The 26,653-nt window shown below is 67.7% G+C and overlaps 1 protein-coding gene across 12 annotated transcripts; it reads left to right on the top strand.

The window, feature by feature from the left end:
* Nucleotides 1-74: 74 nt before the first annotated feature.
* On the top strand, nucleotides 75-26,653 carry CEP170B (centrosomal protein 170B). Of its 12 annotated transcripts, XR_014809358.1 has the most exons (20): nucleotides 606-803; nucleotides 3,539-3,669; nucleotides 10,581-10,670; nucleotides 11,850-11,928; nucleotides 12,656-12,714; nucleotides 13,732-13,870; nucleotides 14,560-14,727; nucleotides 14,856-15,338; nucleotides 15,456-16,180; nucleotides 16,259-16,399; nucleotides 16,862-16,952; nucleotides 17,081-18,760; nucleotides 20,011-20,254; nucleotides 22,158-22,221; nucleotides 23,330-23,489; nucleotides 23,727-23,870; nucleotides 23,949-24,037; nucleotides 24,371-24,464; nucleotides 24,598-24,649; nucleotides 24,805-26,653. XR_014809358.1 is itself a non-coding variant. In XM_084967087.1 (19 exons), the coding sequence occupies exons 2-19, from the start codon at nucleotides 3,565-3,567 to the stop codon at nucleotides 25,367-25,369; spliced, it is 5,112 nt and encodes a 1,703-aa protein (XP_084823213.1). In that variant the 5' UTR covers nucleotides 75-96; nucleotides 3,539-3,564; the 3' UTR covers nucleotides 25,370-26,653. The 12 variants fall into 12 exon arrangements, 10 of the variants coding, with proteins under 10 accessions (XP_084823213.1, XP_084823212.1, XP_020937176.2 ...); XM_084967087.1 differs by lacking the exons at nucleotides 606-803; nucleotides 22,158-22,221 and adding an exon at nucleotides 75-96 and having other exon boundaries at nucleotides 24,367-24,464; XM_084967086.1 differs by lacking the exons at nucleotides 606-803; nucleotides 22,158-22,221 and adding an exon at nucleotides 338-360 and having other exon boundaries at nucleotides 24,367-24,464.

The raw sequence follows: 26,653 nt of genomic DNA on the forward strand, positions 1-26,653 counted from the left end.
CGCCGCGCGCGCGCGCGCAGCTGACAGCCCGAGAGAACGCGCTCCCGGACCCCACCCCCGGCCCTCGGGAGGGTCTGGCCCACACGTCGGCGCCAGGTAGGAAGGCGTCGACGCCCCAAACCCACCGCCCCCGAGCCCAGCCCAGAGCGCCCCAGTCGGAGCGCGGGGGGCAAAGCAGGGCGGTGCAGGCCTCTGGGACTCCCCCTCCTCCTTCGCCGCCACCCCTCATTTGGGCGGGCGGGGCCAAAGGCTAGGGGCGGGGGGTGCGGCTCGAGCTTCGGGCTCCCGGAGCTTGGTTAAGCGTTAACCGCGGGCTCGGAGCCAGGACGCGGGGCTGCTGCGGGCGCCCGGCAGCGCCCGGTACGCAGGGGCGGGCTCGCCAGACGGGGCGGGACGGAGACCGGGAAGGGAGGGGTCTGGGGGCGGGTGGGGGAGACAGGCGGGGCCGGGGCGGCGGGGATCGGGGTGGGTGGGCGCGGGGGCGGGCCCCGCCGCCGAGCTCGGGGCGCGAGCCTCGCTCACCTGGGGCCCGGGGCCCGCCCTAACCTGGATTTCCGGGGGGCGGTCCCGGGGCGGGGCTGGGGGCGGTCCCGAGGGCGGGGCGGGGCGCCCGCAGACGTCAGGGACCCGCCGCGCGAGGCCCGGGCCGCCGCTCTGCCCGTGGGCTCGCCGGGCCGTCGCGATCGTGCGGGCCGCGCCGGGCATGTCCTAGGCGGCGGCCCCGCCCAGCGCTCGGCCGGCCCGGCTGGAGGGCCAGGGCCGAGCGGGGGCCGAGCCGGGACCGAGCCGGGGCCGAGCCGCAGGTAAGACGCGCCGCTCTGCGCCCGCGGCGGCCGGGCCTCCGGGCGCCGGCACCTGCGCGCCTACGGGGCTGCGCGAGCGAAGGACTGCGGGCAGGGGGCAGGGGAGCGAGCCCCGCGGGCCGGACAAAGGCGCGGGGGTGGGGGCCGCGGGCGCACCTGGCCAGGCCGGTCTCTGCCGCCGCGCAGGCGGCCCAGGTCTGTGCCAGGCCGGGAGGGGCCGCCCGGCGCGCGTCGCCGCGGCCTGGGGCGCAGGTCCGGGCTTCGGGGTCCCCGCTCAGCCGCCAGCTGGGCCATGGCCGCCCCCGGCGAGCGCTGATTCAGGAGAAGGCGCCGCTCCCTCCCTCCCCGGGCCCGGCGCTCCCGCCCGCAGCCTCCCGGCCTGGTCTCTCCTCCCGCGGTCCCTCCCTCTGTCTTCCTCCTCCTCCTCCCTCTCTCCTCATTTCCCTTCGCCGCCGCCGCCTCTCGGCTGTCCCTGCCTCTTCTCCCGGCCTGTCCCCGGCCTCCGTTCCGTCTGCCTCTTCCAGCCGCCCCGCGGGCGCTCCCGGCCCCTCCCAGCCCCTGCCCCTGGGCGACTCCACCCCTCCCCTCCCCTCCAGGCGGGTGGCCCTTCAGGCTGGGGCAGCCGAGGGGACAAGTTTGGGGTGTTTATTATTCTCCCTCCTAGCAACGAGAGCCAGCCCAGCCCCGAACCGGCCGCAGGCTGTTTGGGAGCTTCGGCGACTCCAGGCCTGGGCCTTTTCGGGATGGGCTGGCAGTGGGAGAGGCAGCCTGGCTCAGGCACAGCCGCGTAACCAAGCTTTGGGGGTTTGGCCTCCCTCTGCAGTAAGCGGAGGCTGTGGCCTCCTTTGGGTGGGGTCTCCCTTCCCAGTTACTCATGGGGAGCAGTAGCAGGTGATGGCGGCGTGGGGGGGGGGGGCTCCAAGGTAGAGAGACCCTCATCCCTCAGCTGCGGGAGGAGGCCTGGTGAGGGCCGCAGGGCCCTGGGAGGCCCCGCCCCAGCTCCGCTCCTGTGCCTTGGGCAGGGGACCCTGAGGAGGGCAGGGCCCCCAGGCCGAGGGCTGTCTTCTGGGCGTGTGGATTTTTCCGTGTCTTCCCAGCTGTTATAGGCCGAGGGGGTTACAGTCACTGGGCCCTCACAGATGGGTGGGGCCTGGTGTTGAGACCTGGTCTGAGAGCCCTAGGCAGAGACTCTGGGTGTGGGCACTGCAGGGACAGGGCCTGGGGGTGTCTTGTGTGACCCCTGCGCCCACCAGGGTGCCAGCACCATCACCTCTCTCCCTGGCTATTGTGTCACCTGTATACAGTCTCCTGTTTGACCCCCCATCTGTTCTGCACTGAGTCAGGTCATCGACCCCGGAGCCCCAGAGCTGGCCTCTCCGGGGTGTGACACACGCACCTGCCTGGCCCGAGCTTAGACCCCGAGCTGGGCTTAGTGCTCTGTTCTCGCTGTTTTGAAATCCTTTGTGCTTTCGGGACAAGCCTACTGCATTTCATCGGACACTTAGCCCCTCAGCGCTGCAGCATCTCCTGGGCCCTCCAGGGCCTCCCCTCTTGCTCCAGGACAAGCCACAGAACTCCCAGGAGCACTGACTCTTCCTGCTGCCTGGACTGCAGCCCCCAGACGTTGCCATGCCCACCTCCCCGTGAGCCTTCCCCGACCACCCTCCGTAAACAGACCCCTCTGGGCTCTGCCACCCCTGCCCATTTCTCTTTTGCTGCCTGCCTTCCAGCAGCAGCGAAGCCCCGGACGCAGGGACAGTGTGTCTCTCAGAGCCCAGGGCACCGCGTGGCAGTGCTCAGGATGTTTTCCCTGTGTGTGTCTACGCGCGTGTGCGCGTGCAGAGGAGAGTGGCCAGGGCACTTATAGGCAGTGTTCCGGGCGTGCATGTAAGCTGTGTGGGCACGTGTGTGGCACGAGTGCGCCTGCGCATTTGGTCCCTGTGCACCTGGCTGGTGTAGTGGCAGCTCTGGGCAGCAGGGCACCTGGCTGAGAGTATGTGTGCGCCGGCCTGGTCTTCAGGTGACATCGGCCCTTGTCGTCATTCAGGTCGCCACCACCACCCCTCAAGCACCTGGTGCTTCCCCACCCTTCCTGACCCTCCACCGTTGAGTCCAGGACCTCCGGCACCAGAGCACCACCTCCCGCTGGGCTCTAAGGGGCTGCCTGCGACTCCGAACACCCTGGTGCAGGGGTAGAGCCACCACAGTGGCCACCAAGGGGCATCTGGCCCTCTTGGTGGTAGGCGTGCTGCTGGCTCAGGGCTCTGGTCCCCAGCCATCTCCTCCCAGCCCTCCTGCCCTGGCCCAGAGCATCCAGCTGTGGGAAGCAAACCCTCTGCTTCAAAGTCTGCGTCTGGGACATGGACCTGGCCTTGTGTGGACCCTGCTGGGCCACAGTGAGTCCCACCTGCTCCAGCGGGTCACGGGGACACATGTGGGCCTCCATGCAGACAGTGTGGCCGGTGCCCCAGGCACCCAGGCCTTGGCACCCGGAGGAGAGAGGAGGCCTCATGTGGGCCCAGAGGATTAGGTCAGACCAGGAGCCTAGGAGGGGCCCCGGGGGCACAGGCCCACGCGGGGAAGGGCTGGCCTGGATCCCATCATTTCTGGAAGTGGCCACTGCAGAGGTGCCGTGAAGGTGCCAGAACCCCGGAGAGGCAGGATCTGGGCCAGCCTCTGGTGTGTCTGGGGGGCCCGGGGAGGGGGGCCCCGCCCTGACGACTCCTTCCCCCCAGGGCCCGGCGGCCTCCCCAGCGCCAAGATGAGCGTCACTTCCTGGTTCCTGGTGAGCAGCAGCGGCACCCGCCACCGGCTGCCCCGAGAGCTCATCTTCGTGGGGCGGGACGAGTGTGAGCTCATGCTGCAGGTGAGTGGGCACCTGGGCTGGGGCGGGGCTGGGCAGGAAGGCCCCCCCCCCCCCACGTGCTGCAGGCCCTCTGGGGAGAGGCCTGGGCGTCTCCCCTGGGTCCCGGGCCCGCAGCAGGGCTCAGAGGCCTCCTGGGGGTGTGCGAACTGATGGCGAGGGCCCGCCTCTGCGTCTTGGGCCTTTTCGGGTGAGACGGAGCTATCGGGTTGGGACCGTGTCGGGCCCACCTCTGGAAGGCGCCTGGAGCAGCTCTGTCCACAGCCTTGCCGTCTGGGCGCCCCAGCTGGGCTGCGCGTTGGGGAGCCACAGGGCCGGCTCGGGCCACCAGAGCCGATCCATGGAAGGCTGGTGCCTGGGGTGGGAGGAGGCCTTTGTTGGGCTCAAGAGGCGGGCAGGGCACTGGGAGCCAGGACGCCAGGCACTTGGCAGTCAGGGATTTCTCACTGGGTCTGAGTTTGAGTTGAGCCAACCTTGGCCTCCGCGGGGTGCACGCGTCCAGCTCCAAGGAGCAAGGAGCGGTGGGGAGGGGAAAGGGCCTTGAGCCTGTGGGGTCCACCCGGGGTTCCTCACCCGCTGGGGTGTGATGGAGTCGGGCTCCCTGAAGCCCTGCCTCCACCCCAGTGTGGCTCATGGGCCCCTGTCTCCCCAGGCCCTCCAAGCTGCACACCCCACTGTGGGACTCTCAGGGGGTCGCAGGTGGACTGCCCTGCCCGGTTCAACCAGGGGGCCCACTCGGGAGCAGGGTGAGGCCTTGCACAGACCCCAGTCCTTGTGCAGCCCTGGCCGCTGCCGCCCACTCTCCCGGGACATGTGGGGCTTGGGCTGCAGCGGTTCCGGCCATGTTCAGGTTGACTTGAGCCCCCAGCCAAGCCCCTCACCCCGGCTTGTCCCCAGACCCCCAGGACCCCCCCGCCGTGCGTCATCGATGGGTCTTTTGAGAGGCTCTGATCCAGAGCAGCCTGTCCCTTTTTCTCCTCGCCTCTTGCCCTTGGAAGTGGGAGAGACTGCGGCGGTGGCTCGGCGCAGGGCGGGGCGAGGGTATCCGTCTGAGGCCTTGTGGGCCACGTGCCTCCATCACAGCCACTCAGCATCGCTCTTGTTGTCAAGGGTTCTTGTCGTCAAGAGCTGTACCTAAACCAGGTGCCAGTAAGTTTTGTTTGTGGACGTTGCGATGTCAGTTTCATATCACTTTCTCCGGTGGTGAAATAGTCCTGATTTTTTCCTACGGGGTGAAGTGTAAGGACTCTTCTCAGGCCGCGTAGAACCAGCAGAGGCCGTAGGTTGCACCCCCAACCTCCTGGGGGCAGTGGAGGCGAGGTCTGAATTATGGCTGCTGGCCCCCTGATGGTGACCTGTGACGTGACTCCTGTTGTCTGTCCATTGGAGAGGGAGCTGAAGGGGTCACCGCATTTGGCCCTGACCCCTGGCAGGGGGCCGCGTGTTGCCTGCTGGGCCTCTATGGCCTGTCATTAGCCCTGCCTGTCTACCCAGGGTAGCCAGGAGGGCCTCTCGGAGGAGGTGGCCCTTGACGGGAGCCTGTGGGGGTGGGGGAGCTGGAGTGCGCCTGCAGGGATGTGTGGGCCCTGGGGGCCCAGTGGGGTGCTCCTCCCGCCTTCCTGCCCCAGGCCCCCACTCTGCTTGCTTCTCTTTCCCGCTGCTGGAGGAGAGGCTGCTGGGGCGGGGGGGTGGGGGGTGTCGGCGAGCTCAGAGTGGGTTGAGAGTCTGATTCCTAGTTTCTGGGCTGATGGATGGAGGTGCTCTGAGCAGGGTGGGGCCCTCCATGCAGGGCCGGCCCCTGGCCTGGGTGCGCCTGTGATTCTGCCCCTTGCCATCCTGGGCGGCGAGGCCGTGGCTCTGTCGCACGGGGAACCCGAGGCCCAAGGAGGTCGCGTAGGTGCAGCGGGCATGAGTGTGGGAACGCCCCCCCCCCCCAAGGCGGCCCAGCTGCCCCTTGCTGAGGCTGCCCCTTCCTCTTGCTGCCAAAGGGCTGTGCTTCCTGTCAGCCCCTTCACCCCCTACTCCTGTGGGGTCCCTGCTCGGGAGTGCCTTACCTCCCCGCTGCCCCGGCCTAGGCAGCCACCATGCAGTCTTTCTTTTAGCTTCTTTCTTTTTTTTTTTTTTTTTTTTTTTGGTCTTTTTGCCTTTTCTAGGGCCGCTCCCGCGGCATATGGAGGTTCCCAGGCTAGGGGTCAAATCGGAACTTAGCCGCCGGCCTACACCAGAGCCACAGCAATGTGGGATCTGAGCTGAGTCTGCGACCTACAGCACAGTTCACAGCAACGCCGGATCGTTAACCCACTGAGCAAGCCCAGGGATCGAACCCACAACCTCATGGTTCCTAGTCGGATTTGTTAACCACTGTGGCACGACGGGAACTCCTCTTTCAGCTTCTTTCTGGGGGGGCCTGGGCTCTGAGCAGACCCGGACTCTCCCTGGAGGTCCGTGCACCCCAGGGGCTTGGTTCCCACCTCTGCTCAGGTGAGTCACAGGGTCTCTTGCCGTCCTGGGCCCAGCCTCCTGGCTCATCGCTGCCCGGCATCGCGGAGGCAGCTGGAATCTGGTACTGCCGAGCAAAGCCCCCGGATCTCTGATCCCTCCCGGTCCCTGTCCCTGCCACGTGTCCCCCCCTCCCCCTCCCTCACATCTGGGGCGACCCCACGCGGGTACAGCGACAGGTCCCCCCAGGCCTCAGCGGGACCGCAGCCCCGCCCCACCTGCCCAGGCTTTCCGGGGTCCGCCACGCCCACCCCATCCTTTTCGCCCTCTCTCTGCCATGTGCTCCCGGAGCACTTGGCCTGCCTTCTGCGTGTGCTCACATCCCTGGTGTCTGAGTGACATCCGTGTCACTCAGCGGTGACTGGGCTCCCCCTTGGAAGAGCCTTGCAGGGACCCTGCCTCCCGGGACCCCCACCCCAGGGCTGGGCAAGCCACAAACATGTAAACAGACGAGCCCCCAGGTGACAGACCCAAAGGTGACACCGGGTTGGGACAGGGGGCCATAGGGCCGACTGGTGCCAGTGGCATTGTGCTGAGAGCCAAGGAGGAGGAACAGCTGGTGGGGGGGTCGGTGGCAGAGATGCCAGGTGGGAGGGTCGAGGCGGCGTGTCGAGGGGAACCGAGGCTGGGGGCCAGGCCCATCCTGGAGGCTGTGCCACAGTGCAGGCAAGAGGGCCGTGGCTCGGATCTCGGAGGCAGAGGAGGGGAGCCGGCCAGCCTGGTCATGTGCCCCCAGGCTCCCCTGCAGGGCCTCCCGCTCACCAGCAAGCCTGGTACGGAGCTGGCGCCCAGCGAGGATGTCGAATACACCAACACGCGTGGGGACGTGGGCCCAGGTCCCCCGGGGGCCAGAGCCAGGGCTGCCTGCCGTGGTGGCCTAGGTTCTGGTGCGGGGCATGTGTGTGTGTACACGTGTATCTGCACTATGTACGCACACACACATAAGCATGCGCGCACACACGCGGCAGGTGTGCCTGTGCGTCTGCGTGTGTGAGCGTGTGTTTGTGGCCAGGCGCACCCTCTGCTTCCACCTGGTTTGCCCTGCGACAGCCAGGGTTCACGCTGGCCCCTTACCTGGAAACCACGCTCGAGAGACCTGGCTCGGCAGCCCCCCACGAGCCCCCTGCACACACAGGCTGAGGGCGCTGGTGGCCCTGCTGGGGTGGCACTGGGCGAGCTGGCAGGAGGGTGTGTCCAGAGCCCGGGGATTCTGGGTGGGGCTTTTCCCCATGGAGGGTGGCAGGCCCGACTTTCGGAAGCACATCTCGGCTCCGTTTTCCAAACGGCGGGATCGTTTTCCAAAAGCCCGTGTGTCGGGAGCGCCTCAAGGCCACTTTGCGCATCTGCCTGGCACCTGCTTCTCTTACTGTGTAGCAGGGCCACTTTCTCGGGCGTCTGCTTAATGTCCCTTTCAGCCTCGAGGTCTGGGATGGGCGGGCTGCCCCCCCTTTCTGGGGTGGGGGGGCTTCCAGCTTCCGAGCACCTGGGCTCAGGTTTCTGGAGGGGGCTCCTGCCTGCCTGACCCTGGTCCCCGTGCTCCCCGCAGTCTGGGGAGGGGGTTTGGCGGGAGCTGTGCCCAGGGAGTGGAGGGGGCAGCCCAGGCTCTGGGTGTGGAGGTGGGGGCTGAGTCGGGAGGTGGAGGGGGTGGGCTGGCTGGCCCATCTGGAATAGGGAGGTTTGGAGAGGGCCAAGGGCCGGGGCTCGTGGGAAAAGGCGGCCTTTCTCCCCCCCACTGGGAACCCCAGGAATTTTCAGCAGCAGAGTGAAGGGCAGGGCTAGGTGGGGGCTGGGGGGCAGACTGAGGGGTGTGAGAGGGAGGCCAGCCGAGGACTGCCTGGGGCCGAGGAGTGGCTGGGGGCTGGGCTGTAGGGCCTGGTGGGCAGGGAAGTGGGAATTGGCTTTGGCCAGGCTGTGCTGGAGCTGCTCAGAAGGTGTCCGGGAGCTGAGGAGCCGAGGTTCTTAGAGGGAGGGGAGCTGCTCAGGTCTGAGAGGTCGGCACAGAAGCCCCTCTGGGGGGCGCTGCTGCTCCGCCAAGGCAGAGGGCCAGAGTACCCTCGTTCTGCCCACCCTATGTCCACCTCGGCGAGGCAGAGCCTCGAGCTGCCCTGCATGGTCCTCTCAGCACCCTCTCCAGGGCCACGGTCCCCAGGAGGCCTGATGCTTGACTGCGAGGAGGGCAGAACCAGCCCCCAGGGCCATCCAGGTGTTGGGTGGGACTGAGGTGGGCAGCTGGCTGTGCCTGGAGGGGCCACAGGAAGCAGGCCCCCAGCCCCATCAGAGAGCTCAGTCCTCCCCGCTGCCAGGCTGGACTCTGAGGAATGCCTGACCTGCTGGGCCACCAAGAGGGGCGGTTACCTGGCCTGCGGTGGGGCGAGCCTGAGCACGCCGGCCCCCTGGATTCTGATGGTTGTTGTCTAAGCCACCCTGGGGCCGGGTCCTGAGGAATCTCCTCCAGCACCTGCAGCCAGGGGACCGAGGCCCAGAGGAGGGAGCTCAGTGTCCCCCAGCGTTCCCCACCCTACGCTGTCTGGGCCAGGGGCCCAGGACCTAGAGAAGGGAGCTCGGTGTCCCCCAGTGGGCCCACCCCCACCCTGCCTGGGGCAGGGCTGGCGGGAGGGGGAGGGGCTGCATTGCGGACAAGGGGGGGAGTCCAGCGCGGGAGGTTGTGCTTGGCCTCTGGGCGCGGCCAGGGTGGCCAGGGTCTGTCTAGCTGTGGGTGCCAGCTTTGGTTGAGGCATTCAGGATGGGCCAGCAGTGAAGCCTGGGGCGTGGCCAGGTGGTCCCAAAGTCAGACTCAGCTCCCCAGAGACCTGATTCTTTGGGAGGCGGGTGAGCTGGCACCAGGAGCGACCCCCAGGCTCGGGCCTGGGAACTTCCCCGGGAGGGCAACCTGTGTGTCCCTGGGCTCACGTGGGTGGCGCTGGGCAGGTGGCTCGTGACTCCTGGGTGGCCTCTGTGTCAGAGAGGCCCTGGTTGTCCCTGCAGACTCTGTGCTGCCCTCGAAACCACCACCACGCCCCTGCTCCCTTCCAGAGGCCCGAGGGTCTGTGGCAGGATGAGCTTTGGGCCCTGCAGCGGCATCACTGTGGGCACCTCAGGCCTCCAAGCCTGGGGGGGCTGGAACGTGGAGGCTCGCCCTCAGCAGCCCCTCACCAGCGCCCCCTTCCCAGGTTCTACCCTGGTGCCTCGGCCAGGCTGAGTGGCCTTGGGTGGGGGTGGGGCTGGGCCAGGGCCCACCCTCACCCCACAGTGTGCTCAGGTCTCTGGGTGGGGAGGGGGCCATGGCTTCCCCTGGAAACTGGTCGTTTCTGGTGCTGCCAGAGGGGCTGGGCAGGGGGCCAGAATCAGAGAGGAGGCGGGTCTGCGGTGGCGACCGCTGCCCCAGGGGCCTGGACACTTGCCCGTAAGCACTGAGCAGCCTGGAGGCGGTGATGTCGGGGCTCAGGGGCCGGGCCCCCCTCCTGAGGGCCAGCGCGTCCTGTCCCAGGCGCGGGAATGGGCACGGGGGCCTTGGAGGTGGGGGTCCTGGAATCTTGGTGGGGGGGCGCGCCCTGGCCACTTCCGTCATCCTGCCAGGGCTCTGCTGGTCTCTCCCGGGTACAGCTGCCCCGACACTGGGAGCCCCCGCAGTGAGGGGTGGGCGTGGTGTAAGTGTGGGGAGGTGCCCTGTGCCGGGGTCCCCTGCTTCCTGGCTGGTGAGGTGGTCTGGGCTGGCAGTGCCTAAGCAGGCAGAAGGTGACCCTGTGACCCCAACTCTGTCCCCCCGTAGTGGAGGGGCTGTGACCCTCCAGCTTGGCCATGTGAGGTGACTGTGCTCGGGGAGGGTCCTGGGTGGGCTGGTGGCCAGGACAGAGCTGGACGTGCTCAGGGCAGAGGCTCCCATGTGTGTGCACGTCCACGCCCTGGGGAGCTGGGCGTGTCTGGGACGTGTGAGCCCCGCATGCAAAGCTCTGGGGCCTGAGGCACACAGGCATGCATGCGGGCAGTGTGTGGCCTCTGCCAGCACTCACCCTTCCATCCTCCCTGGGGAGTGAACAGCGAGTCACCAATGGTCAGAGGGTTCCCAGCCCTCCCACGGCTGTGACCCAGGAGCAGGCTGACCTCCTAGAGCTGCCATGGGGGGCCGGTCACAAAGGGAGGGGTCGGGGGCAGGCTGGGCAGGAGGAACCAGCCCTGGCATCTTGGCAGATCCCTGTGGCCTGCTCCGGTGGTCAGGACCGTGGCCGGGAGATGTGGCCGAGTCAGGCCAGGGCGGGCTTTCCACGGCACGCGTGCCTGAGGTGTGGAGGCACGGGTGGGGCCTCGTGGGCTCTGAGCCAAGGGACCTGGTGTTGGTTTGTGGTCGGGTGGGGGGGCCCTCCTGCGAGGGGGCCTCTGCCTCTGGGAAAGCCACCTGAGGGGCTCTGTCTCCCCAGTCCCGCAGTGTGGACAAGCAGCATGCTGTCATCAACTACGACCAGGACAGGGACGAGCACTGGGTGAAGGACCTGGGCAGCCTAAATGGGGTGAGTGCTGGGCCTCTGTGCTCACCCCACCACCTTCCCCCCCGTCCATCCTCCCTGACCCTGACCCTGCACCCTCACCCTGGGCCCCGGTCTCTGCCTCCGCCTGCTCCACCAAAATCCTCCCTCTGTGCAGGCCCACCCCCTCCAGGACCCTCCCCCTCCAGGACCCGCCCCCTCTACTGGCCCCACCCCCTCTGTGGCCCCGCCCTCAGCGCTAAGGGCACCTGCTCCATCTACACCCTGGCTCCACCCCTGCCAGGCTCTCCTGTTCGGGTGGCCTTGGGAGGGCTCCTGGGAGCCTCTGGGAGGTGGCACTGCGTCCTGGGTAGAAGGGGAGGTGGGGCCCTCAGGTGGGCACGGGAGGCTCTGGGCTCCTGCAGGCTGGGAAACGGGGCTCCTGTCCTGGAGGCGTAGGTGAGCTCTTTTGTGAGTTGGGGGCTGCAGTGACAGGGAAGTGACACAGGGGAGAGCCCTGGCTGCAGGTGCAGAGAGGGTCAGCACTGCCCCCTGCCACTTGGTCAGAGCCCAAGGACTTCTATGCGACCCAGCTTTGCCGTAGGTCCAGCCTCTCTGACTGCTTTGCTCCCTGTCTGGTCGCATTTGCTTCATCTCTGTGGCGCCCTCGCGCCCGGCTCCTGAGCCCCTCCTCTGTCCTGTGACAAGTCCTCCCTCTTGTCTCTCCTGCCAGACTCAGCACGCCTGCCACACCCCACACCCCACTCCACCCCGCCCCATCACCCTGGCTGTGCCCGAGGCTCTGTGTCTGAGGCCTGGGGCCCTTTGTTCCTCTGACTGCAGCGTCGGGTCCGTGGGCCTCCGCGCCCCTGGCGCAGGCAGCCTGGTGGGGAGGCCTGGCAGGGTGTGCGAGGCCTGGCTGGGGTGGGGCCTGCACGAGGCTCTGGGGAAGAGAGGGGGCCGTTATACAAGGGCGTCCACGCGCTTTGTGCTCGAGCGGATACGTCAGGGTCCCTGGGTGCTGGGTGGCACCTCGGCCCCCCTCGGCCGGTCCTCCAGGCCGTCGGTCTCATGGTCCCTTTGGGTGTGAGGCTGGGTGCCTGGTGCTAGAAGAGTGGTGCCCGGCCCAGAGCAGCACAGGAGGGCCCGGTGGCCGCTTGCTGGGGCCCCAGCACCGCCACCCTGCGCTTGCCAGCTCAGCTCCGGCACCTGCTCCCTCCGCAGACTTTCGTGAATGACGTGCGCATCCCAGACCAGAAGTACGTCACGCTGAAACTCAATGACGTCATCCGATTCGGCTACGATATCCTTTCCCCATGTGCTCACCCTCCGTCCCCAAGCCCCCGGTTGCCCTGCTGTCCTCGAAGTGGGCGGGGCCTGACCGTGGCATCTGGGGCCCCTGGAAGACAGACTCAGGGCTGGGCTCTGACCGAGCTCCAGCTCCTGCCGCCTGCCCCTTCTGCCCGCTGCCAGCCCGAGCTCACTCAGGGCCTTCCTGGCGCCCAGAATCCCCTTCCTGGGGGCTGCCCAGGCTGGCGCTCTGTGCTCAGAACATGGGGGTGGAGGCTGTGCCTCCGCCCTGGGCGGCCGGGACCCTCCACAGGTTGGGCGGGAGTGCACGCTCCCCCCTGCCCACACCCCCTGGCACACCTGCTCCAGGGGTGGGCCCAGCTGAGGCTGAGGCCCTCCTGACCCCTGGAACCTTGGGAGGCCAGGGGCTGAGGGGTGTTCTGGGTGGGAGCCGAAGCTGGGCACATGGCACGGCCTCCCGCAGCCCTGGGGCCTCTGTGCCATGGCCTGGGGCAGCCTGTCCTGCCCTCTGGGGGCAGTGTGGCCTGCATGCTGTCCCCTCAGTGTAGACACCCGCCCATGGTTTTGTGCGGGGCGCGCTTGCAGCACAGTCCCCCACTCTCCCTCCTCACCACGCCTGGGAGCGGTCCTTTCATCTCCCGCAACCCTTGTGTGACCCAAGGCCTCCGTCCGGGCCCTGCCCTGCCCGTCGGCTCTGTTCTCTTTAACGCACCGGTCACATTCCAACATGTATGTGCTGGAGCGCGTGCAGCACCGCGTCCCGGAGGAGGCGCTCAGGGTCAGTGCTGGCGCTCAGCCCGGGGCCCCTGCGTCCCCGCGTCCCCGCAGCCCTCCTCCTCCCCCTGCCCCTCTCCCACTGGCCGACGCCCCCAGGCCTCTTGGCCACCCTGGCCTGGCTGTGGGGCCATGAGTCAGCCCGGTCTGGCCTGCCCTGCCTGCCCTGCCGGATGGCCCAGTCTGGCAGGCAGGGAAGATAGGCAGCCCCACCCCTCCCCAGGCTGATGCACGTGGGTGTGGCTAGAGCCCAGAGGGGGCTGCTGTGCCCAGCAGGAGGGGGTGTTTGGGAGCCCCCCTGCCCGGGGGCATCTTGGGTAGCAGGAGGACCCTGATGGGACCGCCATGGGTAGGGGGGTGCTAGGAGCAGGCAGGACGGGGTGTCCGGAGGTTGATGGGGGCAGTCTCTGGGGACAGCCTCCTGGGGGGTCCTGAGGGAGGGATCCCCTACAGTGCCCTTCCTCCACTCAGGCTTGAGGGTCTCAGCGGGGTCTCAGCAGGTCGGCACCTCCTCTCCCCTTGGCCATTTGTTGGGGAGTCATGGAGCAGACTGGGGGGTCCTGCCCAGAGCCTCACCCGGAGGTGGGGGCCTTGGTCTCATTCTCCAAAGTAACCATGGGTGGCACCAGGAGCGTGGCCGGCCTGCCCAGCGTCCCACGGCCAGTGTAAGCCCGGCTCTGACGACCGCAGAGCTTAGCCAGGTGGGGGCTGGTGTGCACGCACGCACACACATGTGCCTGCACACCGTGAGCTGGACAGGCTCTGCTCCCACCCCCCACAGCTCCTGAGGGCTGAGCTCCCCGCCACCCCTCCTCCGGCTCGGGGCGGGGGGGCTCCCGATGATGGTCGCCGGCTCCCTTGTGGGCGCTGATGGGCCTGGGGACCCCCGGCTCTGAGCCACAGGCAGGTCTCAGCTGTCTGCTCCATGGGAGTCCCTCTAGATGGAGAGGAGGGGCGGGCACCAGGGTGGGGAAGCATCCTCCCAAGGTGGCCCCCCCTCACCCCCGGCTGCCTCCCGCAGCACGAGAAGTACACCAGCCAGCTGCAGGTGGGCATCAAGAGCCCTGTGCCCAAGAGGGGCGAGGCCCTGCCAGAGCATGCGCCTTACTGCGAGGCCTCGAACCCCAGGCCAGAGAAAGGGGACCGGAGACTGACAGCAGGTAGGCTGGCCCTGCAGCAGGTGGCGGGCGAGGGTCACAAGGCCTGTCCCCCCCTCATGGCCCCCACAGGCCCCTGATCCTCCTTACCAAGGAGCCCTCCCTTTGGCCCCACACCCCAATGTGCTTATGCTCCCCTCCCTGCACGCCCGCCTCCAGGCTCACGCTCACACACACATACACACACACACCTGGCAGTGCGGCATGGACCTTGCTGTGTGCGAGTTCAGGCACCCATGTACGCCTGCGTCTCCATACTCTCCAGACACCCTCCCCCCATGCACCCCCACACTCCTGCACCCATGTGGCCAGTCAGATGGCAGTGGCACTTAGCCCCCAGATCACCCATTTGTGGCCTGGACCATTTAGAGAGCTTGCGAGAGGCCAGTGCTGTTGTGGGCTCACTGCCCCTCCCCGGGCACCCTGGCGCAGAGGGCTGGGCAGGGCTCAGGGCTTGGCTGCCCAGGGCCGGGTTCACGGACAGTGTTGTCCCAGGGCCAAGCCTCCCTTGGGGCAGCCGCCTTGCAGGGAGGGCCCAATGGGGTTGAGGGAGGCAGCCCACGCGGTGGCCGCCACCAGGGATGCGGAAATTGGGCTCAGGGCAGTGGGTGGCCAGCCGGGGCTCTGGGTGGCTGCGGGTCCAAGCTGGGAGGTCGTGCCAGGGCCCCTCCAGCCACCCGTATCTCCCCCAGTTGCAGTCTTCCGTCCTGGCTGTGTTGGGGCCTCAGTGACGCGGGGTCAAACTCTCTGTGCAGAGGCGGCGGCCTACCGCACACCCCTCTATGGGCAGCCGTCGTGGTGGGGTGAGGACGATGGTGGCAGCCCTGCTGAGGACCGGCGCCAGGATGAGTCCTACGCGGGTAAGTCCTGGGGGGCAGCCTGCCTGGACGTGCCCTCTCGGGGGCACGGAGCTGGCCGTCCCAGCAGAGGTGAGTGGGACGAGGGCGCCCTCTGTGGCCCTGGCTGAGTATCTGTCCCTTTTCCCCAGAGCGGCCCAAAGAGCCGGCTCAGCAGGGCGGGGACCTCGCGGGGCCCATGGCCAGCTTCCAGGCCCCGCCAGAGCCTCAGGGCTACTCGTTCCGCCGGGAGCCCAGCTACTTCGAGATCCCCACCAAGGAGACCCCCCCGCCACGGACCCCGGAGGTGCCGCCGCACGAGGCGCCCACCAGGGACGCAGAGCTGGGCGGGGGCGGCGCGGCCCCCGTGGTACAGAGCCACGCCTGCTTCACCATCGAGTTTGACGACTGCAGCCCCGGCAAGGTGAAGATCAAGGACCACGTGACCAAGTTCTCCCTGCGCCAGCGGCGGCCCCCGGGCAGGGAGGCCACGCCTGGTGAGACGGTCTCCGCCGAGACCAAGGTGGCCGACTGGCTGGTGCAGAACGACCCGAGCCTGCTGCCCCGGGCCAGCCCCGGCGACGACCGGCACAGCACCAAGAGCGACCTCCCGGTGCACACCCGGACCCTCAAGGGTGAGCCCCCCTGCCCGGTCGGGGGGGCCGCGTGCGCTGTGTTCACCCGGGGCGGGTGTCAACCCTCTTGGGCACGTCCCCCCCCCCTCGGCCTGACGGGTTGGGTCCCCCATCCAGGCCACAGGCATGAGGACGGCACACAGAGCGACTCGGAGGACCCCGTGGCCAAGGCGGCAGGGGCGGCCGGGGTCCCTGCGGATGCCGGCGGGGAGCAGGTGCGGCTGCAGCGGCAGATCAAGCGGGACCCGCAGGAGCTGCTGCACAACCAGCAGGCCTTCGTCATCGAGTTCTTTGACGAGGACACGCCCCGCAAGAAGCGCTCCCAGTCCTTCACGCACACACCCCCCGGGGACCCCAGGCCAGAGCGGCGCCGAGGCCCCGGGCCGGCCGACAGGGACCGCCCGGCCGCCCCCGCCCCGGCCCCAGCCCGGGGGCCGGGCAGCAGCGCGGGGCCGCAGCGGGCCAGCTCGCTCAAGCGGGAGAAGACAGAGGAGCGGCTGGGCAGCCCCTCGCCCGCCGTCCGGGCCTCTGCCCGCCCCTTCGGCAGCGTGGGGCGCCGTTCCCGCCTGGCCCAGGACTTCATGGCCCAGTGCCTGAGGGATGGCTCCCCGGCCGCCCGGCCCGGCCCCGAGAAGCCACCGCCCCCACTGCCCGCTCCCGTGACGCCCCGCGGGGCCAGCCCCGTGGTCCCCTCGACGCCACCGCCACCCCCCGCTGACCCCCACGTGACAAAGGCGCGTAAACAGGAGGAGGACGACAGCCTCAGTGACGCAGGGACCTACACCATCGAGACGGAGGCGCAGGACCAGGAGGTGGAGGAGGCCCGCAAGATGATCGACCAGGTGCCGTGGGGGAGGGGCGGCCTGGGAGCCGGCCTGGGCCTGGGGCTCTGACCCGCCGCCCGCTGTCCCTCCCGGCAGGTCTTCGGGGTCCTTGAGTCCCCTGAACTCTCCAGAGCAGCCTCGGCCGCCTTCCGCCCAGTCATCAGAGGGGACAGAGACGAGCCCAGCGACGGGGTGGCCCAGAGGATGGCCCTGCTGCAGGATTTTGCCTCCCGGCCAGTGAGTGCAACCCCCCAGGTGGAGCTCCAGGTGCCGGGGACTGAGCCCCGACACTGGCCTGGGCAGGAGCCAAGCGGGGAGCGGACAGCGTCTGGGCTGGGGCTGGAGGCCACTGGGTCCTGTTTGTGCTCAAAGGCTCCGACCCCCCTGAGCTGCGGGCTCCAGAGCCCAGACAGCTGGGCTGTACCTTTCCAAAGAGCATGCCCACCTGGCGGGCGGGCCGGGGCCCCTGTGCAGAGGGTCAAGGGGGTCCTGAGGCCCCGCGTCAGCTGGTACCTGGGTATCGGTGCCTGTGGGCGCGCTTGGCTGTCTGAGGGGTGGCAGAGCCTCCCCCTGCTTCTGCAGAGGGAGCAGGGGGCTGGCACGTGGGACGGCACGGGGCCGGGTGGTACGGTGGACTGCCTCGCCCCTCCCCGTGGGCCCTGCCTCCCTGGCACAGACACGCCGTCTTCCTCTCCTTAGGGTGTCCCGGTGCCGGGCTCCCCCGGGGGTCAGAAGTGGGTGTCCCGCTGGGCCAGCCTAGCTGACAGCTACTCAGACCCAGGCCTGTCAGGTAAGTGGTCCCCGCGCTGTCGTGGGGGTGGGTGAGCGCATGTCGCCGTGGCCAGAGGAGGGCCGGGTCCCTGTGCTCTGAGGGCCTGCACGCAGAGGCCGCTCTAACCAGCTGCCTTGTCTCCGCAGAGGACGGCGCCGGGCGCAGAGCCGGGGAGCTGGACGGGGCCCTGCCTGTGCGCCAGCGGCGTCTGCTCCCACAGCTGCCCAGCGACAGGGCTGACAGCCCCGCAGGCCCTGAGGCTGCCAGGAGGAGCGGGCCTGGGCCACCGGAGCCGGGCAGCGAGCAGGCTGGCCCCCTCTTAGGGCAAGAGGACCTGGAGCCCGACAGCCTGAGCGACGCCAGCGGCTCAGACGGCGGACGGGGCCCTGAGCCGGGCAGTGGCCCGCAGGAGGGGCTGGCGTGGACGCGGGGCCGGCGCTCACCCAGGGCCCCCATGGAGCCGGCCCCCACCTCCTTCTTCATCGGGGACCAGAATGGGGAGGCAGCCTTCCCCCGGAAAGCGGCTGTGGCTCCGGGCGAGGGGGAGGCCGCAGGGCGGGCGGCCCAGCCCAGCCCCCCGCCGAGGGACGGGAGGTACGTCAGCACCAGTGGGCGGATGGTGGTCCAACTGCGGACAGGGCGGTCCCCGGAGCCCCCCAAGGAGGCCCTGGGCCTGGGCAGGCAGGAGAGCTTCACCAAGGAGCCGGCCAGCGGTCCCGCAGCCCCCGGTCAGCTTCCACACATCCCCAGCCACCCGCTCCTGCAGGACCTGGCCACGGCCCGGGCCGCTCGCATGGACCTTCACTCTCAGGACACCCACCTGATCCTGAAGGAGACGGAGACGGCTCTGGCTGCCCTGGAGGCCCGGCTGCTCTCCAAGTCCATGGAGGAGCCGGAGGGGCAGGTGGGCACTGCCCCCGGGCGGCCAGAGGACTCCGTGTCCGGGGACTCTGACGTGGACACGGCCAGCACTGTCAGCCTGCTCAGTGGCAAGAACGGTCCCAGCCCGACCAGCCCCCAGCCCACGGGGCTGCCGAAGGAGAGGCTGCCGCCCCCGCCAGCAGCACAGGACCCGGGCAGCGGTGCCCTGAACAGCGCCCGCGAGCGGCTCTCTGAGAAGCAGCGTCGCCCACCGGGCCCGACTGACGCCAGCCGGGGAGAGCCAGCGAGGCGCCTGGCCGTGCGGCGTGGCCATGGGCCCCGGGGGTCCCTGGACTGGCCCGATGAGGAACGAGGCTCCACCCCTGCCCACCCGCCCGGGCCAGACACGGGCCCTTCCGACCACGAGGCCCCTGCAGCCCCTGCGGCAGGACGGCCAGGGCCTCGCCGAAAACCCACGGCCCCACCGCCATCCCCGGCCGCCCGGGAAGAGCAGAGCCGCGGCTCCGCTGGTGTCCAGAAGGTGCAGCAAGTGCTGACCCGCTCCAACAGCCTGTCCACCCCACGGCCCACGAGGGCCTCCCGGCTGAGGCGGGCCCGGCTGGGGGACGCCTCCGACACAGAGGCCGCAGATGGTGAACGGGGGCCCCCGGCCAACCCCGAGCCAGTGGGGCGGCCGGCTGCCGAGCAGGCCAAGAAGCTGTCACGCCTGGACATCCTGGCCCTGCCCCGGAAGCGGGCCGGCTCCTTCACGGGGCCCAGCGACTCCGAGGCGGCCCCCACCCGGCCTGGCTTCTCTGGCCGCAGCGCCGAGTTGTACTGCGCCGGCCGCAAGCCCAGCATGGCCGAGGCTCGGGCCACTGCCAAGAAGGCCGCCAACACCACTGCAGCCCCCCGCCAGCCCTTCAGCAGGGCCCGCCCAGGCAGCGCCCGATACGCCTCACCCAGTGAGTGCTGGGAGCGGGCGGGTGGCCTTGGGCCCCGTCGGCCCAGGCAGGGTGTCTGCCACATCCTGTGCAGTGGCCTCGCGCTGGGCTGTGGGGCCCCCAGTCCCGGGCCTGGAGGAGCCCCTCCTCCCGTCAGGGGTGTGTCTGCACACACACGAGTGCCCCCAGGCCATCCTGCTGTGAGGGCAGCAATCCCCGACCGTCTCCAGGATGGGGGTGCTGTTGCCCGACCTCAGGTGGGCCTGGGGGCCCGAGACCATGGCCTGGGTCTGCCCACTCTTTCCTGAGGTTCAGGGTGGGGACCCTGGTGGCTTGTGAGGCACGTGTGGGGGCCCGAGCCGTCCCCTGTGGGGCGGTGCCCAGGAGGGTTCTCTGCCCTAGGCAGCTGTGGTTGTGCAACTCTGAGGGGCCCTGTGAGCCCACAGACCCCGTAGCCGGGAGCACTCTCCCCCCACCACCCTGCAAGCAGGGGCCCCGTGCAGCGCAACGGGGAGGGGTGGCTGCCGGGGCACTGGGCCCGCCCTGCTGGAGGCCGGCCTGTCCTGAGTGAATCGGTCTGAGGTGTCAGCTCTGCTGGCCTAGCTCCTGCTGCTGCTTCTGCGCCTGTCCCGTACCCCTCCCGCGCTCAGCTGAGCCTCCCCCAGACCCCCTCCTGCCTGCTGGGTCTGCTGGGGGCCCAGGTGGCTGAGGGAGGAAGGGACAGAGTCAGGCAGGATGGCTGGGGACCCCACCTGCTTGGCCCCACCTCGTCACACTGCAGGGTTCGCAGCCACCCTGGGGGCTTGGAACGGGGCCTGGAGGGGGAGGAGGCAGGACTGAGAAGACCCTGCAGGTACAGGGAGGGGCTGCCATGGCTGAGCTTGGGCTCTGGTCACAGGCTGTGTGTGGCCACCTGCGTGGTCCAGCCTGGGGCCATGGCTGATCTACATGAAGAGTTTGCCACTTCCCTGCCATCCCTATCCTGTGGGTACAGAACCAACCCCTAAGCCCAGCCTCCGCCCACTGCCGACCAGCCGTGACCCCGGGTTGCTCCCTAAGGGCCCGTGGAAATGCCAGGCTGCCCGTTCCTGCCTGAGCCTCTGGGCTGGTGGTGACCGTGTGGTCCCTGGAGCCGGGCAGCTCCAATGCTTCAGCTGAAGGGCTCCTGGGTGCAGGGGTGCCAGCTGCAGCAGCTCATCCTGCAGCTCCGGGCCTTTGCTGAGTGCTGCTCTGTTCTTTTCTTCCTTCTGGAACCAATTCACTCACCCAAGACGCGCGTCGCCGGCAGCAGGGCTCAGATTGCACATCCACATCTGAGGAGGAGTATGGCTCCCACCACGGCTCCCCCAAACACACACGCTCCCATGCCTCAACAGCCACGCAGACCCCACGGGCTGGCAGCTCTGTCCGGGCCCGCCCCCGGGCCCCTGGCCTCCGGGACACAGATGATGAGGAAGAAGAGCCTGACCCCTACGGTTTCATTGTGCAGACAGCCGAGATTGCTGAGATTGCCAGGTGAGTGATGGTGCCCGTTCACAGCACGAGCCGTTGATCCAGGGTCCCTCTCCTTGGGACTGGGGTTTGGTTCCTAAATGGGCTCAGGAAATACATGTCAGACGGGTGGATGGATGATGGATGGGTGGATGGATAGAAGGATGGGTGGATGAGTGATGGTTGGGTGAGTCAGTGGACGATGGATGGATGGATGATGGATGGATAGAAGATGGGTGGATGAGTGATGGTTGGGTGAGTCAGTGGACGATGGATGGATGGATGATGGATGGATAGAAGATGGGTGGATGAGTGATGGTTGGGTGAGTCAGTGGACGATGGATGGATGGATGATGGATGGATAGAAGATGGGTGGATGAGTGATGGTTGGGTGAGTCAGTGGACGATGGATGGATGGATGATGGATGGATAGAAGATGGGTGGATGAGTGATGGTTGGGTGAGTCAGTGGACGATGGATGGATGGATGATGGATGGATAGAAGATGGGTGGATGAGTGATGGTTGGGTGAGTCAGTGGACGATGGATGGATGGATGATGGATGGATAGAAGATGGGTGGATGAGTGATGGTTGGGTGAGTCAGTGGACGATGGATGGATGGATGATGGATGGATAGAAGATGGGTGGATGAGTGATGGTTGGGTGAGTCAGTGGACGATGGATGGATGGATGATGGATGGATAGAAGATGGGTGGATGAGTGATGGTTGGGTGAGTCAGTGGACGATGGATGGATGGATGATGGATGGATAGAAGATGGGTGGATGAGTGATGGTTGGGTGAGTCAGTGGACGATGGATGGATGGATGATGGATGGATAGAAGATGGGTGGGTGGATGGATGATGGTTGGGTGAGTCAGTGGACGATGGATGGATGGATGATGGATGGATAGAAGATGGGTGGATGAGTGATGGTTGGGTGAGTCAGTGGACGATGGATGGATGGATGATGGATGGATAGAAGATGGGTGGATGAGTGATGGTTGGGTGAGTCAGTGGACGATGGATGGATGGATGATGGATGGATAGAAGATGGGTGGATGAGTGATGGTTGGGTGAGTCAGTGGACGATGGATGGATGGATGATGGATGGATAGAAGATGGGTGGGTGGATGGATGATGGTTGGGTGAGTCAGTGGACGATGGATGGATGGACGATGGATGGATGGGTGATGGATGGATGGACGATGGATGGATAGAAGATGGGTGGGTGGATGGATGATGGTTGGGTGAGTCAGTGGACGATGGATGGATGGATGTTGGGGGTTGGGTAGATAGATGATGGATGTTTGGGTGGGTGGATGGATGGATGGTTGGATAATGAATGCAGGACAGATGTTTGGGTGGATAGATGATGGTTGGGTGAGTGAATGGATGAGGTTGGATGGAAGGATGGGGTGGATGGATGATGGGTGGTTGGATGGATGGTTGAGTGGATGAGTGCATGGATGATGGGTAGATGGGTAGTCAGATGGGCAGTGGGTGGTTGGATGGGTGGGTGGCTGCAGATCTGCCCAGGAGGGTGGGGGACCTCTGGCACGATAAAGCCTTCACCAAGACTTTTATTAAAGATACATTCCTGGAGGTCCTGCTGCGATGTCGTGGGTTAAGGATCCGGCACTGTCTCTGCAGCAGCTCGAGTCACTGCTGAGGCACGGGTTTGATCCCTAGCCCAGCACAGTGGTTTAAGGATCCATTGTTGCCACTGCTGTGGTGTACGTTACAGCTGTAGCTCAGATTCAGTCCCTGGCCTGGGAACTTGCATATGCTGCAGGTGCGGCCAAGGGATAAAAAATGAATTCCTTCATGCAGTCATTCGGTGGAAGGGTCACCTCCAGGTCGGGTGCTGGGGACAGTGCAGGGTGGCAGGGAGCGAGTGGTCAGTGCTGTGCTGGTTGGGTCCTCAGGGCCTGTGGAGGCTGCAGGGGGTGAGTGGCGAGTTTTGGTGCTGAGGAAGCTGAGCTTGAACAGGTGAGGCACCTAGAAGGGGGTGACCAGAGGCTGGTGGCCCTAGGACAGTAGCCCCTGTGGGGTGGAGGCACACACATCTCCAGTGGTGGCCCAGGTTGTGGGTGGCATGAGGTCGCATCGAGAGGAGGGCCAAGGCCAGGGCTCTTGGGACAGCTGGGGGTGGTCGGAGGGAAGTCACTCACCTGTGCAGAGCGATGCTGGGGAGGCAGAGGCCAGCCAGGGAAATGTCCCCGCCCCGCATCCCTCGGAAAGGGCAGAGCTCACATGGCCATTGCCAGGGGACGGGCCTCGAAGGCCAGTGGGGGCTTCCTGAGCAGAACTGGGGTGGCTGAGGGCAGAGGCCTTGTTCTCAGTGAGCCCTGGGGTGACTGCAGGTGTGGAGGGCTGGGGAACCACAGCCTGGAGCCCTCCCTCTCTCCGCCCTCTCCTGAGAGAGAGGGGAGTGGCGGATGGCCTTGAGGGACACCCCCCTTGCCCCAAGCCTGGCTGAGAGCTCAGGTGGCACAGAACCTGCTGGGTGGGGGGGCGGCTTCATGGACAGTAGGGGGCAAGGACCTGGTCCCCAGCTGGCCTCTCTCCTTTCCCAGGTGGCCCGGGAGCCTGGGGAGGCATGTGTTACCCATGTTGGGGCAGAGGGACTGGAGGATCTAGGCCAGCCTCCCCACCTCCCTGCCCTGTGACAGGCCCCCCGCCTCCCAGGGTCTGCCCGACTCTGACCTTGTCTGTGACCCTGTGCCCACCCCTGCCTGCTCTGTGACAGCCCTGGTGTCCTCCCTGGTGCCCAGAGGAGGAGTAGGGGTGGTGGGAGCCTGTGGGTGTCTCTGTCCTCGGGGGCCCGGCCCCCCCCTCAGAGGCTCGGGGTCTTGAGGCTCCTGGTGGGCCTGTCCCTTCTGCCATTGCTAGTGGACAAGGCTGGAGGCTGCCTACTCCGGGCCCTGCCCCACCTGGCGGCTGCCTCCTGGGAGGGACCCTGCCCACACCCGGGGGGGGGGGGCTGCCGCCTGTGGAGGGCAACGCTGGGTCCCAGCGGCTGCTGCTCCCAACCTCCCTGCGCGGGGGCCGGCCAGGAGGACCCCGCGGGACCTGCCTTCCTTCTCGCTGGCTGCAGGCTGAGCCAGACACTGGTGAAGGACGTGGCCATCCTGGCCCGTGAGATCCACGACGTGGCCGGGGATGGGGACTCGCTGGGCTCGCCGGGGCCTGCCCGCAGCCCCTCCCTCAACAACGTCCCCAGCACCCCTGCCTCCACCATCTCCGCCCGCGAGGAGGTGAGCCTGGGTCCCGGCAGCCCCGCACCCACCTACGCGCGGGCATGTCCGTGGAGCCTGCACTGGGGCCCCACCCGTGCAACCCCCCTCCCCCACAGCTCCCCTGAGAGCAGGGGGCCCAGGACCTGCCACCGCTGGGGTGGGGGCGCCCGGGGACTCTGAGCAGACAGGGCTGGGGTCTGCTCTGTCCACCTGGCGGACGCCCCCACCCCTGGGCCGCTGCCCCTGCCCCCACAGCTGGTTCAGCGCATCCCCGAGGCCAGCCTCAACTTCCAGAAGGTGCCGCCCGGCTCCTTGAGCTCCCGAGACCTGGACCAGAACATGAACGACCGCTGCGAGGACCCCCTGGCCAACAAGACGCGGCCTCGGAACCGCGAGGAGGCAGGCGCCCCTCCCCTGCGGGGCCGGGGCGGGGAAGCAGGGCTTCGGGGGCTGAGCTGACGCCTGGGCCCTTTGCAGGTGATTTTCGACAACCTGATGCTGAACCCCGTGTCCCAGCTGTCCCACGCCATCCGTGAGAACACCGAGCACCTGGCCGAGAAGATGAAGTGAGTCGGCCCCGCCTGCCACTGCTGCGGGAGTGGGCGGGGAGCCCCCCGCGGGTTTGGGAGTGCCCAGCCAGAGGCCGTCAGGATGTGGACAAAGGAGCCGGGGCCGTGCCACGTGTCCACCTGCGTGCCGCGTGGCAGCCAAACCCTGGGAGCCCCCAGGGTGACCCGCCCGCCCCTGTGCCCGGCCCGTGTTGGAACCAGCCTGCCGTGCTCCAGGCTTCGGTGTTCCCTTGTGGAAGTGGAAGGAGTGGCTGGCGAGGCGGGCAGGGAGGGCTTGCCTGGGTTCTACAGTCTCTGTCCTCTGCCCGTCTTGCCCCCGCCCCGAGGCAGGATCCTCTTTCAGAACACGGGGCGCGCGTGGGAGGAGCTGGAAGCCAGGATCAACGCGGAGCACGAGGTGCCCATCCTGAAGACGTCCAACAAGGTGGGCGCCGGGCGCCCGCGGGCCCTGCCCACCCCGGGCCCGGCTGCCAGCCCGCTCGGCCTCGGGGAGCGTGTGGGGACCCTGGGGCCCCTTGCTCCTGCCCCATGCACCCTCCTTTCTGTCCTGCTTCCAGGAGATCAGCTCCATCCTGAAAGAACTGAGGCGAGTGCAGAAGCAGCTGGAAGGTGGGTGTGCCGCGGGCCAGGCTCTGGAGCTTCTGGCAGGTGGCGGGAGGGCTGGCAGGGGCCTTGCAGCCGGAGGACCTTAACCGGCCAGGAGGCCCCCGGGGGTGTAGGGGGCGGGGCAGGACCCTCCGCAGCCTAACCCTCCCCTCCCCCAGTCATCAACGCCATCGTGGACCCTGCTGGGAGCCTGGACGCGCTGCCTGGAAGCCGGGCCTCCGCAGGCCCGGCCCAGCTCGGGAAAGGCTGGCCCGCTGCCCAGAGCCCGTCGTCACCTGCCTCGGCCCTGCCGTCGAGAAGCGTGCCTCAGCGGGCAAACTGCGGGTCCCCTGGGCTCCCGGACCCCCCCTTCCTTCCCGACTCGGACAGGTTCCTGCTCTAGGTGTGGGGGCCGGGGCGGCCCCTGTGCTGTGGGTCCCCGGGCCGCCCCCCCACACCACCCGCTGCTGCGGCCAGTTCTCCACAAAGCCCCCACACGTGCCATACCCCGCGGGTCCCCCCCCACTCTCAGGCACACCCCTGCTGGCTCCTGGCCCGGCTTCTGCCGTGGCCGATGCCAAGGGCCAGCGTCGCGGGCGTGTGCCCAGTATCCCCTCCATTGCTGTCTTTTTTGTCTTTAGCTTTCAAGGGAAGAGTAGTTTGTGCCATTGCGGGCACTCCTGGGCCTCGGAGGGTCCCGCCTCGCCGCACGGGCTGGGGGGACGGTGTACTCGCCCACCCTGAGCCTTTGTGCGGCCGGACCGGGTAGAGGAAGAGGGGCTGGGCAGTGCGGTCTTTCAGTGCCAAACGCAGACCTGGGGGCTTCGTGATGCCCCAGGACTCGAGGGCAGAGCGCAGGCTGGTCAGGGCGCTGGCGGCTCCCAGCCACCCCAGAGTCCAGCGGCCCGGGACAGGGATATGGCCCGTGGGGACATGTGGGGCAGGAACCCCACCGCTTCGAGCCTTTGGTGCCAACATAACTGCCAAACTCATGAGCGTGTGGGCCGGTGGCTGTGCACACGCCCGAGCACGCCCGCGCCTGCAGCTACCCCAGCACAGCTCCACACGCGGGCACGGCCAGTGAGCGTGCAGGGCCTTGGGTGCTGGCTTGCGACGGTCCTGGGCCAGGTGGAGGCAAGTCAATGACCAAAGTGGCTGGAAACCCGGCTTCCAGAAGCTCCCTGGACCACACGCCCTCCCCTGGCCGCCCCCCACCCTCAGACGCGGGGAGCACTAAGTGGGCGCCTCCCAGGCTCTGTGCTCCCCATCCCGAGAGGGTGGGGAGGACAGCCCCCCGGAACCCGTTTCGTTTTCTCAGGATTCTCTCAGCTGGGAACATGCCAGGCCAGCAGAGCTCGGCCCCTCCTGGGGTGGGGGTGGGGCTGATGTTTCTGGAGCCTTTAAGCCAAAGAGCCTGTTGGCTGTGGCAGGTGGGGTGGGGGGGTGCCCACCTCCACCACCCTGGTGTGGGCGAGTCCTGCACCCCGCCTGGCATCTGCGCAAATGTTGACTGGACGGGACCAACGGCTGGGGGTGGGGTCGCCGAGGCTGCACGGGACGCTGGTGGCCGTGCGAGTCCCAGCCGTGCTGGGCGACACAAGTTTACGTTTGGCTGAGTGGAGCTGAGTGCATGGATCCTGTGCGTGTGAGTGGGGGCCCCTCCCGGCCCCGCCCGCGAGCCTGCTGTGTCCACGCAGAGGAGGTGCTAGTCCTGCTGCCCCCCACCCCCCGCATGCCCCACGGCTGCCCACAGCCTGGCCCCCAGCACAAGCCGTGGCCGTCCGTCCACCACACCTCCATCCACAGCCCCCGGAGGATCGCTGTACGAGTTTTTTATTCACAAGTCTTCTCCCCACCGCCCCCCCCAGCCTTCGCCTTGGGATCGGTTAACTTATTTGTCTGGCTTCTTGGAGGCACCTCTGTGCGTTTGTCCTCAGGTGGTCTTATGGATGTCTTTCAGAAAATGGTTATTTTATATGATTTGTCATGGAATTTGTTCTAATAAATCATTCTTCTATCATGTGGCAA

This window comes from Sus scrofa, chromosome 7 (genome assembly GCF_054392235.1).
Source record: "Sus scrofa isolate SSC_HxYL_T2T_F1_AM1 chromosome 7, Sscrofa_HxYL_maternal_Yorkshire_Landrace_v2.0, whole genome shotgun sequence".
NCBI classification, from domain to species: Eukaryota; Metazoa; Chordata; class Mammalia; order Artiodactyla; family Suidae; genus Sus; species Sus scrofa.